Source organism: Euprymna scolopes, chromosome 2 (assembly GCF_053919585.1).
Source record: "Euprymna scolopes isolate OS-2025 chromosome 2, ASM5391958v1, whole genome shotgun sequence".
Lineage (NCBI taxonomy): Eukaryota > Metazoa > Mollusca > Cephalopoda > Sepiida > Sepiolidae > Euprymna > Euprymna scolopes.
The window spans coordinates 194,282,864-194,297,565 of record NC_136483.1 but is presented as its reverse complement, the minus strand read 5'-3'; the positions used below and the strand labels follow the sequence as shown (position 1 = coordinate 194,297,565).

The window sequence follows — 14,702 nt, the reverse complement described above, 5'->3', positions numbered from 1 at the left end:
TTATAGCCACAAACAAAGCACACTGCTAGTGAAATTTTAGAACATACTGTGGATTATGGGCCAGGTTTATAGCTGGCATCCTAGAGGAGGAGTTGTGCTGCAATATGCTTGTTCACATTGCACTTAAATTTCTGCTTGTTGGTACAGTTGAGGAAACAAGGAGCAGCAAGGGAATTCAAAAGGCAAGAGTTTCGGGGAAAGAAACTATCAAAATAAAAAACCTTCTAGTACTTAGAGACCGCTGCTACATAAATTAAAAACAAACTCTAATATCTTTAAATGATAGCTATATCTCCTTTAACTTTGTCATGGATTGAAAGGATAGCTATCTCGTGGTTTCTGCAAGTCTAACTTGAAATTACCAAAAATGATCATCCAACAGGAGTTGACCTCTACTAAAAAAAAAAAAGAAAAAAGATCATTATTATCTTCTAAAAATACACATAGGGGCATCGAAGAAATGTATTTTAATCCGGTTTAGCTCAAACAACAAGATAACAGAACTCAAATTTCTGCATAAAATCTGGCTGAGTCTGCAGAAAACTAGCAGAAAATATCACATATTGGAAATCCTCCCGCTAGTAACAAATAATAGAAAACCAAGCTTCTCTCTTTTCACCACCAATGCTCTGATCCTCACTTGGCCCCAATTGAAATGAATGGCCTTGTGTTGATAAGTGCCTTGTGTTCTAGGCCTGACCATCACTCCTCACATCAGATCTGTCATCAAAGTTGCTGGCAAAAATGGCTGGATTATTTTATTACTTCAAAATGTATGTCTCACTCCTGAACGCAATCCTCTACTAAAAGCCAAGTTCATCTTAAGATGGAGTACTGTTGCCACATCTGGGGAAGAGCTGCTCAGAACACCCTTTACTCCCTTCATACGTTTTGTATAACTGACTTTAAAATCTGGTGGGTGATGTCTTTTTTTCTTCCTACTACCTCTGTCTCACAGAAGAGATGTCTGAATTCATGGAACATGCTCGACTAAAATTTAATCTTTGATTTCTCCACCATAAAACATTCTCATTATACACTCGTCTAGCTATAACCATTATCAATAAATTCCCTAACTCTCTATGTGTACCTAGAACTAAACGCAAATTCCATGAACAATTTTTTCCCCCTAGAACTGGCCGTTTGTGGAACACAATACTATAGGGATGCTTCCCAGCTGAATATAACATGGTCGATTGCAAGTCTAATGTAAACAAGTTCTTGATGAGCTACCTTCTTAAATAATTAAATTCTATCAATTTCCACCATTAACGCTCATTAGAGTGTTGTCTGACTGGTTACCTAACTCTTTAACCCTTATCCTCGAATGGCCTTTGGGCCTTGATGAACGGTAATCCCTATGTAAAAAATAAATCTTTTTATATTCTCAGATTTCAAATTATTGTTGGATCCAAAGAAAAAGAAATTCAACCAGAAATTCAGTTTTAGGTAATTGAGTAGATTGGTGATCTTTTAAAGCTACACATTTCAGGTGAAAACATTATTATGTATTTATGTGTCATGTCGAAATTAGTATAAATTCCAAAATTATGAAAAATGATTCAATAAAAGATGTGCTAGATGTATTTTTAATAAAAAATATCATCCGCAGTTACATTATGAAATATGTTGGTTTAAAAATGATAGACCTTGGATTAAAGTCAAAGGAAATAAGTCAGTTTATCATACTGAATTGGTCGCACAACTCTTCCACCTTAAAACATATGATAAAACTTGATCATTCAATGAATTCTGTTTGTACTTGTAATTATTCCTCTAGTTTTTTTTTACTAACTTTGTCATGACACATAAGTAGGTAATAATGTTTTCACCTGAAATGTGTTGGTTTAAAAAATCACCAACCTACGAAAGCACCCATTTTTATTTTGAAAACTACAAATTTTTGATTTTAAAAGAAAATAGCAAAAGAAAATAAAACAAGAAAAAAAAAATGCATTTTCTTCTGTTAATCCTTTTCTTTCAAGTCCTCTTCAGCCATTGAAAAAGATGCAAATTTTTCACTGAGGTCTTGAAGGGCTAAGCTTACTTTCTCTAGGCTGTCTTGCAGGCTCGGATATTCTTGCTTCAGTTGATTTATGATTGACATCAGCGCATGGGTTTTATTTAACTGGTTCTTGAATTCTCTAAATCGGGACAAATCTTTTTTGTAGAAGAATCTGTACTCTCCAGTTTTTACAAGCTGCAAATATTTGTTTCTATACTGCTCTTCGAATAAAAACAGCAAACCCTGGTGCCGAGAAAATGGCAAGAAAAAAAAAAAAAAGAAAATGTTAAATGTGAAAGACGTGCAAAGAAAATGTCGAATTAATATGAATATATAAATACATAAGAATGTTACATAGAGATACTAAATCAACAGAGATTAACTCAATAAGTGCAGGTTTTGACAAGGAACATACTTAGTCCATATCGCAATAATTCTAATCTACAAAGCAGAATCATTTCCAGAGATGGGTGAAATAAAGTTGAGGCAAGGGACAGCAGGTAAAACTAAACAAAACAGTGAGATGACGACTGACATTTTTTGAGCTGAGAGAAACAATCTCTCTGTGGAAGCCGTACAAAGAGGGGGGGGAATATTGTCAATAACGTAGAAAGCTATAATGATCAGAGTGTGAAATGTTACTTCGATGTCTCTGTCCTTGTGTCACTCATTTCAGTTAAGCTAGGAAGTCATCTGAAGAACAAAATAATTAGCTAAAAAGACCTTAGTCTCTCTCTCTCCTGAGTTAATTCTCTCCAAAATAAAACCTTGAAGAAAACTTTCAGCGAATGTCTCTTTGAATTACTTTCTGCATAAAAAAGAAGTTTATTGAACAGCAACCACTAGACGAAAGTACAGCAATGAAGAGAAGTAGCATCGACAGACAAGTTAATAAAAAATCCAAGCACATATGTACAGTTTGACAAGAAAGTTCTTGCAGTTTTTAACTTTTAAATTCAGATGAACATATCTCGGCTCAACTAAAGATTTATTGATCGAAATAAGCTCCATTGGAATCAATACACTTTTGCCAACACAAAACAAGTGTTTTTATGCCAGCAATGTAAAAATCTTGTGTTCTGGTGATGATGAAATCGCTGAAGGCGTTTTTTATATCGCTTACGTTTTAGAAAGTTGCCGAGATGCTTGTAAAAATGGTAGTCGGTAGGTGAGAGGTCTGGAGAGTATTGTATTTAAACGGTTTTAATTTAAACGATTAGATAGAGCGAAAAACGCTCTTTAAAATAATATATAAAGTAAAGGTATTATAACAAAAATTTATTTGAAAATACATCATTTGAAATCAAAATTAAAAATTCTGCAAGAACTTTCTTCTCAATCTATCATAAAGAATTAGTTGCTATTGAAAATATAACAAAAATTCTCCAGAATTAATGAAGTTGATTTTTATTTCACCATTTTGAATTCATAAATAATAGATACCATTCTTTGCTTCAAGCCAAAATGCCGAACAGAAGTGGAAAGACTAGACACTCTCAACAGCAACACAGCAGTGGAAAGACTAGACACTCTCAACAGCAACACAGCACAAGACATGAAACTACTTGACGTAGAGAGAAAATAAAATCCTACTTCAAGGTCAAAAACTTGCTAACAATAAATGTTAGATGGAATAGATTCTGGCCAAGAAAAACAGCAATTCTTCCCTCTCCGTCAGAAATATCACTCATGGAATGTGAGGACTAAATAACAAAATAAAGAAAGTGAAAGCAAAATAAATGGAAAAAATGTTAGACTGGTAACAAAAGAACATGCAGATAACAATGTCTACCTAGACTGTATCTACCCAGAAGAGTAGGAGGTATAAGTCTCTCAAAAAATGACCATCAGCATCATTCCACTATTATAATATCTGATGAGCTTCCAAAATCTAAATCTCAATGTTATATCGACATCATGAAACAAAAGCCAGCATGAAAACCTCCATCACAAAACTGACCGAACATTTTTGGACAATTTTGTCCAAAAATGTTCGGTCAGTTACAAATGAGACTGCAACAGAAATAGCTAAAAAAAAAAAAAATGGCAAAAATACATCCAAACCTTCCATTGCAATAAACTGGAAGAATGGGCTAACCAACAGCATGCCAAGTATTTTCTGGATGAATCCACGAACGGCTATATAGATAAGGAAGGCTCTATAGACTGGTTAAAAAGAGGATCAATTCACTATGATCAAGAGAGGATTATAATGGCTGTTCAAGATCAAGGATTGATATGATCAATGATTTTAAGAAGATGAGTGGTTTCAACAATGACAAGTGCAGGTTCTGCCACAGAGGTAGTGAGTGTGAGTCACCTAACATCCAGCTGTAAGATTCTGCTGGAGGACGGCTACTATGCAACGCGACACAATGGAGTGATCTGTAAATATCTCCACGGAATGAGCTGAAAAAAAATTGAATACTAAAAGCAGCATAAAGTCCTGGAAACATATACCAGAAAAAACAGTTGGAAATAAGCCATACACCATCCATTATTAGTATGCGATTCCTGCAGCTACATACCTAGAAAACAGAGCTATTTAACCGACATAGTGAGATGAAACAAGAAGGAGAGAGAAGCAACCTTAGTAGAAGTTAGTGTCCCCCAATAATGATGTTAAACAGAGCTGAAGGAGAAAAGATAACGAAATACCAATGTCTTATGTATGACATGAAAAGATAACGAAATACCAATGTCTTATGTATGACATGAAAAGATAATGAAATACCAATGTCTTATGTATGACATGAAAAGAAAATGGAATTATATGAACATTTCCATCATTCCAGTAATTATAAGAGCAATTAGACTCATAAAAAAGAATTTGAAAAACTACCTGACAAATATACCCGGTGAACCAAGTGCAAGAGAAATACAAATAATTGCACAAAGAAACGGTTAGAATCTTAAAACGATCTCTCGGTTGGTGAATGTCTGGCATTTGGTAGAGTGCCCAATCTCCATCTAGACCAATATGAAAAGAAAATTGAAAAAAAAAAGAAGAAAGACAAAGTAGAGTATTGAAGGTTTTTAGTTCTGTGGTCATCTGATAGTTAGCTACCAGCATCCTATCTTTAGACATCATGAGCAACACTCATAGTCTATAGGTGGCCTCGTTAAGGAAACCACTGTCGAATTACAGTATTATGGACTCAGTTAACAGGGTGAAAGAAAAAAAAAGAAAAAAGAGGAGAAAAGAAGAAAAAGAAGAGAAAATGAAAATGAAAAGTAAGAGAAAGAAAAAGGAAAGAGCGAAAGAAGAAAAAAGAAGAAAAAGTAAAAGAAAAAGAAAAGTGAAAAAGGAGATGAAGAAAAAGAGAAAAAGAACAGAGAAAAAGAAGAAAAAAGAGAAGGAAAAAGATGCAGAAGAAGAGAAGTAAGCAACTCACTTTATATTTGATGTTTAATTGATCTTTTGTGTCTTTCTCGATGTTGTCGACTTTCTTCTTACGCATCAGACAAATCTCTTGAAAGCTGTCCAACCTCTGACCACACATATTTTGCTTCGCCTGAAGATTCTTTATTTCATCAGTAAGATTCTTTGCTTCCTGGAAATAACAACAAAATTAAATTACTTTTTCATGCCACCAAAAATGATGGCTTTCAGTTTTTTTTTTGGGGGGGGGGGAGAAAATTCTTTCTCTTGGAAGACTGAAAAGAAACTGTTCTGAAAAATCTCAGAATGAAAATTATTATAATAGAACCTCCTCCTTTTCCTTTCTTAATTCTACTAACGTGTGAGTTCTTCTTTCCAATCGCTAACAACCGTGTCCATTGTACCTCTTTATCAAAGATACCAACTAAGCTGCAACCTTTGTCCCATCGCCACAATATTGGATCTCTGTGCCTGTTTTACAAGTACTTTAATGAAATGTGCTCTGATGAACTCGTTGCACTTGTGCCCCCCCCCAACGTACATATTCTCGACAAAACCGCTTAGCAACAAAATCTCACCCTTTCACTGTTGAGGTCAAAAAGAAAGCTTTCTACTCTAATAGTTTCTTCTCTTGGACGGCTAGACTTTGGAATTCCCTTCCTGTTACCTGCTTCCCTGTTTTAACTGATACATAAAAGTTTAAATGTAATGTAAACCAACATCTTTTTCATTTTTCCTAGGCACGTTTTTTCTTGTTTTTAATGGCGGTGGTGTTAGATCAACACTGCTGGGGAGCCATGAGCTAAAATACTATTTTATTTTTAAATTCCTGAATTAATTTTTCATGTTAAAGAATTGATGATCGCTACAATAATACTAAGACTAGCGCAAATTCTTGAAATCAAACTAACGCAATGATTGCAAGAGATTAACTGACTTACAAACAAAGGAGTATTTAAATAAAAGAGTTGGGACTAATATTTTCTTTTTCTTATAGTTTTAAAGAGTGAAAAGCTTACAATATAATATACACTATGGAGGGGGAGCAAATCAGCAAGAAACGGTGCAGTTTATATTCTAAATAAATCTATATATTTTAAACGTGTTTGATTTAATGTCTTTTAATAAACATTTCTTTTAAAGTTAAAAATGGCCATGTTTATGAAAGAAATACCGAAATAAAATATTTAATCATTTTCATGCAACGATTGATGACTTCATGCCACAAGTTACAAGTTTACAAATAGTAAAAAGGATAAAATCTTGATCCAATGCCATATTTGTGGGGGCGTGCAGCATTGAGGGGTGGGGTGAAGATACGTGTTTGAGCAAGGACTCATGTATAACGGATAAAGTACTAGGTAAAATTCAATTGTAAGGGGCATGGTTCTAGAGGTTGAAGGTTCAATTCTCAGTGTGGGCGATATTAAAAATAGAATTGTGAATTACGTAAGACTTCTATCCGATCATGGCTGACGGAACAAGATCATACTACCCCCATAGATTAAATAAAGGGTTCCGTTCAAATTTCTGTGCAGATTTCCAAGTTTAACAAAAAGATTCCCGAGTTCAACAAAATACACCTGAAAAAGGTTGGAGGTTATATCAGCCAAAACGTTGTGCGATAAAACCGAACGCAAGGAGAACAAAAGTCTGAATAATCCAAATAATACATGTTTTTTTACTGTTTATTTGCCATAAACAAGGCATAGTGCCACTAAGCCGTAAGGGCTACTATTTGGGACCAAATGTACAGGGACACTATGTGGGGAGTTGAGCAGTGAGATGTCTGTTCACATTACATTTTAACTTCTGTATGCCTGTACAGTGAGGGAAACAGTGGCCGGGAAGGAAATTCCATTGTCTAACAGTTCGAAGGAAGAAGCTATTTGAGTAGAAGGTTTTTCGGCATTTAGGGATCTCTTCAGTGTAGGGGTGGGATTTTGCTGCTTGTTGAGTTTGTCAGTGGTATTTACATCAAGGAGGTACTAGTGCTTTGAGTTCGTCCGAGCACTTACCAGTAAAGTACTTGTAAACCAGGCACAAGGATGCCACATGTTGGTGATGGGACAGAGGTTGGAGTTTGGCCGACAGTGCGGGACCTATTAGGTTAGCAACTTTTTTTTTTAACCCTATCTAGGAGTGAAAGACTAGTAGCAGATGCACCAGCCGAGATGTGATAATATTCCATGCGTGAGCGAATAGTGGCTTTGTAGAGATACAGGATACTCTCAGGTGTAAGTAACCTTCTAGCAGGGTAGAGGGAGCTCACCTTCCTTGCAGCAGCCTTGGCAATTACCTCAATGTATTTGTTCCAATTCATGTTGTTTGTGAATGTTAAGCCTAGGAGCTGGAGGTAAATCAATCCTTATCTTAAAAATTCAGAAACGTTTTCTCTGCTAACTTCAGAATATGCACTAACATGGTTGATTATGCTCCCATCCCTGTGAACCCGAACCCGAAACCTAACCTGTTCCCAACCTTACGATCTTGGGCCAAAATGCTTGCTTGGTTTATGTTCGTCTACTCACAAACGTTGTTAATCCATTTTTTCTTTTGTCGATCTTTTGATCGGTTTCTTTGAATTATACCTTCAACATATTTTGCATAGCCATACGCTGGAACGATTAATGTGATCAAACAATCTTAAAACTTTTTGATGACAGAGGGTATTGATAGGATGCCAGTAAGCTTTTTTACAACTCTGTGATACTGATCTGATCCGATAATTTATGCATCAGTAATGAAGCAATTTATGACTTCCAATTACCACAACAGCTGCATCATTCATGAAACAACACACGACTAATCCTATGATTTTGCTTTTTTGTTTGTATTTTAAGAAAATAATTGAATTCAAATCTCTTAATATTTATTGTTATTATTATTATTTTACCTGTATCGATTGTTTCATGTCTCGTTTCAAATCTCGCAGTTTGTTGCTGAGATTTCCTTTTGTAAGCACTTTCTGGTGTAGTCGAGCACGACCTTTTCCAGCAATGTTATCACGACTTTAAAAAAAAAGACAAAGAATCAAAATATTAAAGAAACAATTTTAAAGGGTATTTTGATTGGATTGACTATAAAACATCATAAAATCGATTGGAAATGAAAATTTTGTTTTTAAGAACACAAACCTATGTTTACCAAAGCGAACTGATTAAACAAAGACAAAGAATAAAAAAAATCAGAGATTATTTTGTTTCAATCAGTTTTACAAACTCAAATATAAAAGCTTACTTTTATCTTATATAAATATTTAGTCCGTTTGTCTGTCAGTTATTATATTTAAATACATTGTGGAATTTATTTAATTTGAAAATATTAGATATCCTAACTACTTTTAGAAATGGAAAATAATGCATCAATTAGCAAATAATAAATTCCAAAAAAAAAAATAAAGTACAAGAAGGATCGAAACCAAAACCCTGAGATCTTCAATCCAAGCTTCTGCTAACAGCTTTATTTGGATTTTCTTATGAATAGAGTTTAAAATATTACCATAACAAAATAATTATAGCTTTGGTGTGACGTCGTAGATATATGAGGGGGATGTTATAAATTCATGTTTCAGGACATGAATTCAAACATAAACGATAACGTGAAAATAAATACATGGGTAAACATTACGAATAGGGTTGGAAATCATTTTAATAGTTCAACACAATTTAGTGGAATTAAAAACAATATTTTTATGATTATTCTATATTGTTTTACATAAAAATTCGATTTTTGTTCTGATCTTGACAGAAAAGATTAAATATGTTAAGCTTTTGCACATTCTCTATCTACTTATATATAAAAGGCAGTTTGTGTGTGTGTGCGTGTGTGAGTTCGTTCCCTATGGACTCCAAAACGGTTGGGCCGATTTTTTTTTAAATTTCACACAAATGTATTTTATGCGTTTGGGCGTGTTCTTAGGTAGATTTTGTATTGGAATGCCTCCAATAAGTATCAAAAATTGACAATCGAAAAAATCCAATTAAAGAAGAAGGAACAGTCTGATTTTAACCAAAATTACCACCCTTATACAGCCTAATATTGAAAGTACATGTGAGAGGTTTTATCATCGCACAAGCAGAAGAGCCCAGCGTATTAAATAAATAGTAGATTCTTTGATAAAACAGGGGCGCGTTCAAAATTAATGTTTCTGTTTAGATTACAACTGAACCATGATATTTTACTTTTATATTTTAGACTTTAATTTAAGTCATCATATAAAAATTATTTTATGAAACCAACAGTAGGTTCTTTAAAGTGCAATGTAACCTACAATGTATTATGGACTAAGTCACTGCGGGGAGGCATGTGAAACTTCCTCCTCCCAGTGCACCACAACAGGTCTCCAACTAGAGCAGGCAATTAATTGATTTAATTTAAAAATGGGCGATGTCACCAATTTTGATGACAATATAAGTATGGGAGGGTGGAACATTTGTTGATCTTCATTCAATCCCGGACAACGTCGGGTCTCCATGCTAGTAACCTATATACGAGTTAGATATGTCCTATGATGGTGTACTGCTAGGGAGGTACCACTCACAGTATTCTTTCTGTCCTAGACAGAATGTTATGCTGTTAGTTCTGGGCAACACCGAAAAATAAAGTAGTCGATTATTATTATGATTGTGTTTTGTAAGCCTAAACGGAATGTCGCCTAAAATAGGTATTTTAGAATTAAATATTTAAAGATAAAATTATTTATGTTAAAATAGTTCCCAGAAATGTTAACTTGTTGGAATGACTGTTAACTAACATAAACAAAATATGTGACAAAGGTGGATCATCCGATTTGTGTCTTTGGTCACGTGGAGTCAATGGCGTAAGAAACTAGATCGATACCCAACACCTTAGCGGATAAACAAAGGTTTTGTTCTCCAAGATTTGGACTTGACACCCGGAAAAGTCAAAAGGGTGAAATAGCAAAATGTAGACTTGTATGAAGTGTGTCCAAATATCTAAGGGACCAAGCATAGAAATAAATGATTATATCCAAATATAATTAACGTCTTGGCGTTTCTATTTTCGAATGAAAAGCATCTCTAATTTCGGAAGAAGAAAGAAACTTTGTGAAGGTATGTGTCTTTTGCTGGTCATCCCACCGACAATGTTATGTTTGTTATTCTTTGTCTGAACGAGTTGTCATTGTCAATAGTTATTATACATACTGTTATAAAAATATCCACACATATGAACACTAGTGACGATCAATAGACGTTATATGCACATTCAAGGAACTAGACGATAACAATGTTAAAACACGTATAATATATATATATATATATATATGTATGTATATATATATATATATTGCATATATATATATATATATATATATATATATATATATATATATATATATATATATATATATATATATATATATATATATATATATATGCATATATATATATAATTTTCGGATTTTTACTATTTTAAATCGCATTTCAATTCCTTTTGACGGATTAATCGTTGCTATTTCTTCTGATGAGTTAAGGGCATAATAGATTCACTGATTGATATAATAATTAAGTGATTGATTTTGCGCTACGAAACAGATACTGTCAAGAATTGTATAAGTCAACTGAATTGAAAGAATAAATTATAAGATGGTCAACATCATGAATTTTGGAATATAACTTTTTGTCATTTATTCTCTATATTGCTCTATAATTACAGTGAGCATCTTATATAAGGATTGATAAATAATAAGAAAATATATTTATACAGAAATATATATATATATATATATATATTTCTGTATAAATATATATATCAACACGTCACAACATTAAAGAGACATCAGTTATAGATACTGTAGTTTATATACCACCCGAGCATGCAACAAAAGTAAAATAATTACTTCACAATCTAGTGGGAGATGATCTCCTCTGTTCTCTACAATCGCTTTCTCAAACAATTGACGTTGCTAATGTTTCTCTACTCAGGCATTATTTTCATAGAAGGTGCTCGACTTAACTCCAATCTCTGATTTCTCCTTTTAAGACATCCTTAGCAAGAATTTATCTAGTTACAATAACCGAAAGTACCTTCCCTTTCTTCCCCCATGTGTCTAGCACAGAAAGAATTTCTATGAATAGAGTTTCTTTCCAATAACTTCCCATATGTGGGGCACATTACCATGGGATTGCGTTCCTGTTGACTACACCGTAACCGTCTTCAAACCCAATTGCAACAAATACTTAAACACCCGTATAAGTTATCAAACTTTGTTCATTCCATTTTCAATCCTCTCATAATAGTCTTCATCATTAAACTAACTTTCCTTATAAACCCTTATCCCCGAGTAGTATATGGGTTTTGATAAAAAGTAACTCCTTAGTAAAAATAAAATCGCACTGAGCAAAGGCTTCTCCCCATCAATACATCGTCATATCATCAAGATTTGTCATACTAATTGATTTCGAATCATTAAACATTAAAAAAAATCAAAGACGAAATGCCGAACCCATTCAACGAAACTGATATAGTGAAAGATCCTGCCCCCCCCCTAAAAATGGATTGCTCAATCTATAAAAGACGGTAATCGACGAGAAGTAAGTTAGTCTTGATACTAGGGCATTCAAGATACGTTCGCGCGTGAATATCTTCTTTGTTATACAATAAAACTTGTTATGACTTTTTCTGTGTGTTGAGTCTCATTATTATTATCTTAAAAAATTTTATTACAAAGGAGTTACTACTTATCAAGGTCTGGAGGCCATTCGAGGATAAGGGTTAATGAGTGTACGGAAGTCAATGGGAAAATTAGTAATCGTTAGTAGTGGAAATTTTGGTAAATCGGATTACTTAAGGGGATGGCTCATCAAGAACTTGTTCACGTTGGACTTGAAGACAACTATATTATAGTCAGTTGAAAAGCAGGAAAACAGAGCAGAGTTCCACAGATGTGCAGCTCTTAGAAAGAAGCTTTGTTCATGGAATCTATGTTTAGGTTTAGGCGCGGGATAAAGAGAAGGGGGAATTATTGATAGTGGTTTCAGCTATACTGTTATACAGTTATACTGATTATATTCCTCCGGGGATATATTAGAAACAAATAATATACAAAGCACTGTAAAAAGTTTAACATATGAAACAAATAGGTTTGATGAAGTTAATAGTCCGAAAATCAGAAAACATTGAAATGTTTTCATCGATAACGGAGGCTGTCATCTGGTATTTCAATATTTTACCAGCTTTGGTAGACCACCTTTATTACTTTTTCAATTTTTTTAAAGTCTTAATGAAGTCTACTAAACTTTGTCATGTGATGTCATTCTTCCTGGGAATTTGAATTCTTCATTTTGTACCATTTTATCATAATTTTTGGACCATTGTGGGTCCTAATCAAAGCATATTACATTTGTATATAATGATATGTTTGTATGAATAAAAATGTGAACAATATATATATATATATATATATATATATATATATATATATATATATATAGGAAGTTTTGAAAATATATACAGTAATTAAGCTACACAGAATTTTCTGCGTTTCATCCTCATGAGGATTCGTCAGGCTTATGCTAATGAGAATGAAACGTGAAATATTCTGTGCAGCTTAATTACCATGTATATTTTCAGAACTTACTACCTAGCTCTATTGTAAGTATCGAGCCCTGTCGAAGTAAATACTGAAAATATTTACATAAAATTTTATGTACCTAAATATAATGATAATAATAACAACAACAACAACAACAACATATATATATATATATATATATATATATATATATATATATATATATATATATATATATATATATATATATATATATATATATTCATTCAGGATTCATCTACACAGATTTTCCATTCCTTCTCAAACCCTGATATTTTTTTTAATTTCATAGGATATCTCACTGAACTTTTAATTACCACACCTATTGCGAATTTCTGAATTTCACTGGATATTGTAGATGTTAATCCAATGAAACTTCGTTGTTTATGTTTATAAAATAGTGTTCAATAACCAACAGTTGTGTTATAGTATACATTTCTTTATTTATGCTTGTACAAATGAAGAAAATTATGCCATAAGCATTTTTATGTCGTTGGCTGACCGAAACATGCCCATGATTGTGTAGTGACATATTAATGCGTATGTAAAACAAATAAAATATATTTTGTCCTACTATGGTATTGAACACTTTTGCATTGACCTTGTTAAAACCTCACTGGCTGCTTTACCTCTGGAAAATATTAACTAAAATTATATATTAACTCTGGAAAATATTAACTAAGATTTTACTTTAACTCTGGAAAATATTAAGTAAAATTATATATATATATATATATATATATATATATATATATATATATATATATATATATATATATATATAAAATAAATAAATAAAAATTACAATAAGTTTACCAAGGTAATCAAAATGGTAAACTTAAAATATATTATAAATATTAAAGAGTTAATATTTACAAGTAAAATAATCTCAACCAGATGTAAAAGCTCAATAAAACCGAAAAGGAAATAGCGCTTATAATATGAACAAATTATTAATAAAGCATGTTAAAAGACATCTTGAAAAAGAGTTAAAAACATATTTAATTTTAAAAAAGGAAGCACAAGATAAGTGTATAGTCCTTAATCCGAAGAGTTTCAAAGAAATACTCTCCTTCTCATCAGAGGGCAGGAATTAGCAAAATGTGGGATCAGATTTTGCATATAAAAGTATTCAATGAAACTACAAGTAAGTCACAGATCTTACTTGGTTAAAAAAAGGGTGAGGTAAGGGGAATAGGAGGTAAAAGAAAAACGATAAAAAGATTTCACATGAATGGATAGTCTGGTGAAGGGTAAAAAATCCAAGAATGGTAAAATCCAAAACGGTAGAATTAAAAATTTCCAATCCAATGGGTAAATTCCAAATGGTCCAAAATGATCCAAAAGGCAGAGTTCCTTGGAAAAAATCGCAAATGAAATGAATTCCAAATCATTAAAAGAAAAAGCACTGGAGAAAATATTTAAAACACGTCTGTCAAGGCTGGAGGAATCAAGTAAATTAAGGTTTAAAAAAAAAAAAAAAATGCGGTGAAAGTTTAAATTTGAAAAGCAAGGTCAAACTGACCCAGACAAAAAGCGCGAAAGTTAGCGTTAATAATGAGGTAAACTTAGATATGCACGTGAAAGTCCCAGAATTAAATTAAGAAACACGGGTCAGAAGAACAAATAAATGGCTAAGTTTATGAAATGGAGCGTCTATTATATTAAAAAAAAAAAACTATATATACATATATACATGCATATATATATATATATATATATATATATATATATATATA

General features: G+C 32.7%; 1 protein-coding gene across 4 annotated transcripts in view; it reads right to left on the bottom strand.

Moving 5' to 3' along the window:
• Positions 1 to 1,438: 1,438 nt before the first annotated feature.
• The window catches only part of LOC145300982 (coiled-coil domain-containing protein 40-like), an 86,338-nt gene continuing 73,074 nt past the window's right edge, over positions 1,439 to 14,702 (bottom strand). For all 4 annotated transcript variants that reach the window (XM_080144536.1, XM_080144534.1, XM_080144535.1 and 1 more), the window contains exons 17-19: positions 8,284 to 8,398; positions 5,401 to 5,559; positions 1,439 to 2,248 (exon numbers count right to left, since the gene is read on the bottom strand). In XM_080144536.1, coding sequence (XP_080000662.1) covers positions 1,967 to 2,248; positions 5,401 to 5,559; positions 8,284 to 8,398 — 556 coding nt within the window. In that variant the 3' untranslated portion in view covers positions 1,439 to 1,966. The remainder of the gene's footprint in view (positions 2,249 to 5,400; positions 5,560 to 8,283; positions 8,399 to 14,702) is intronic.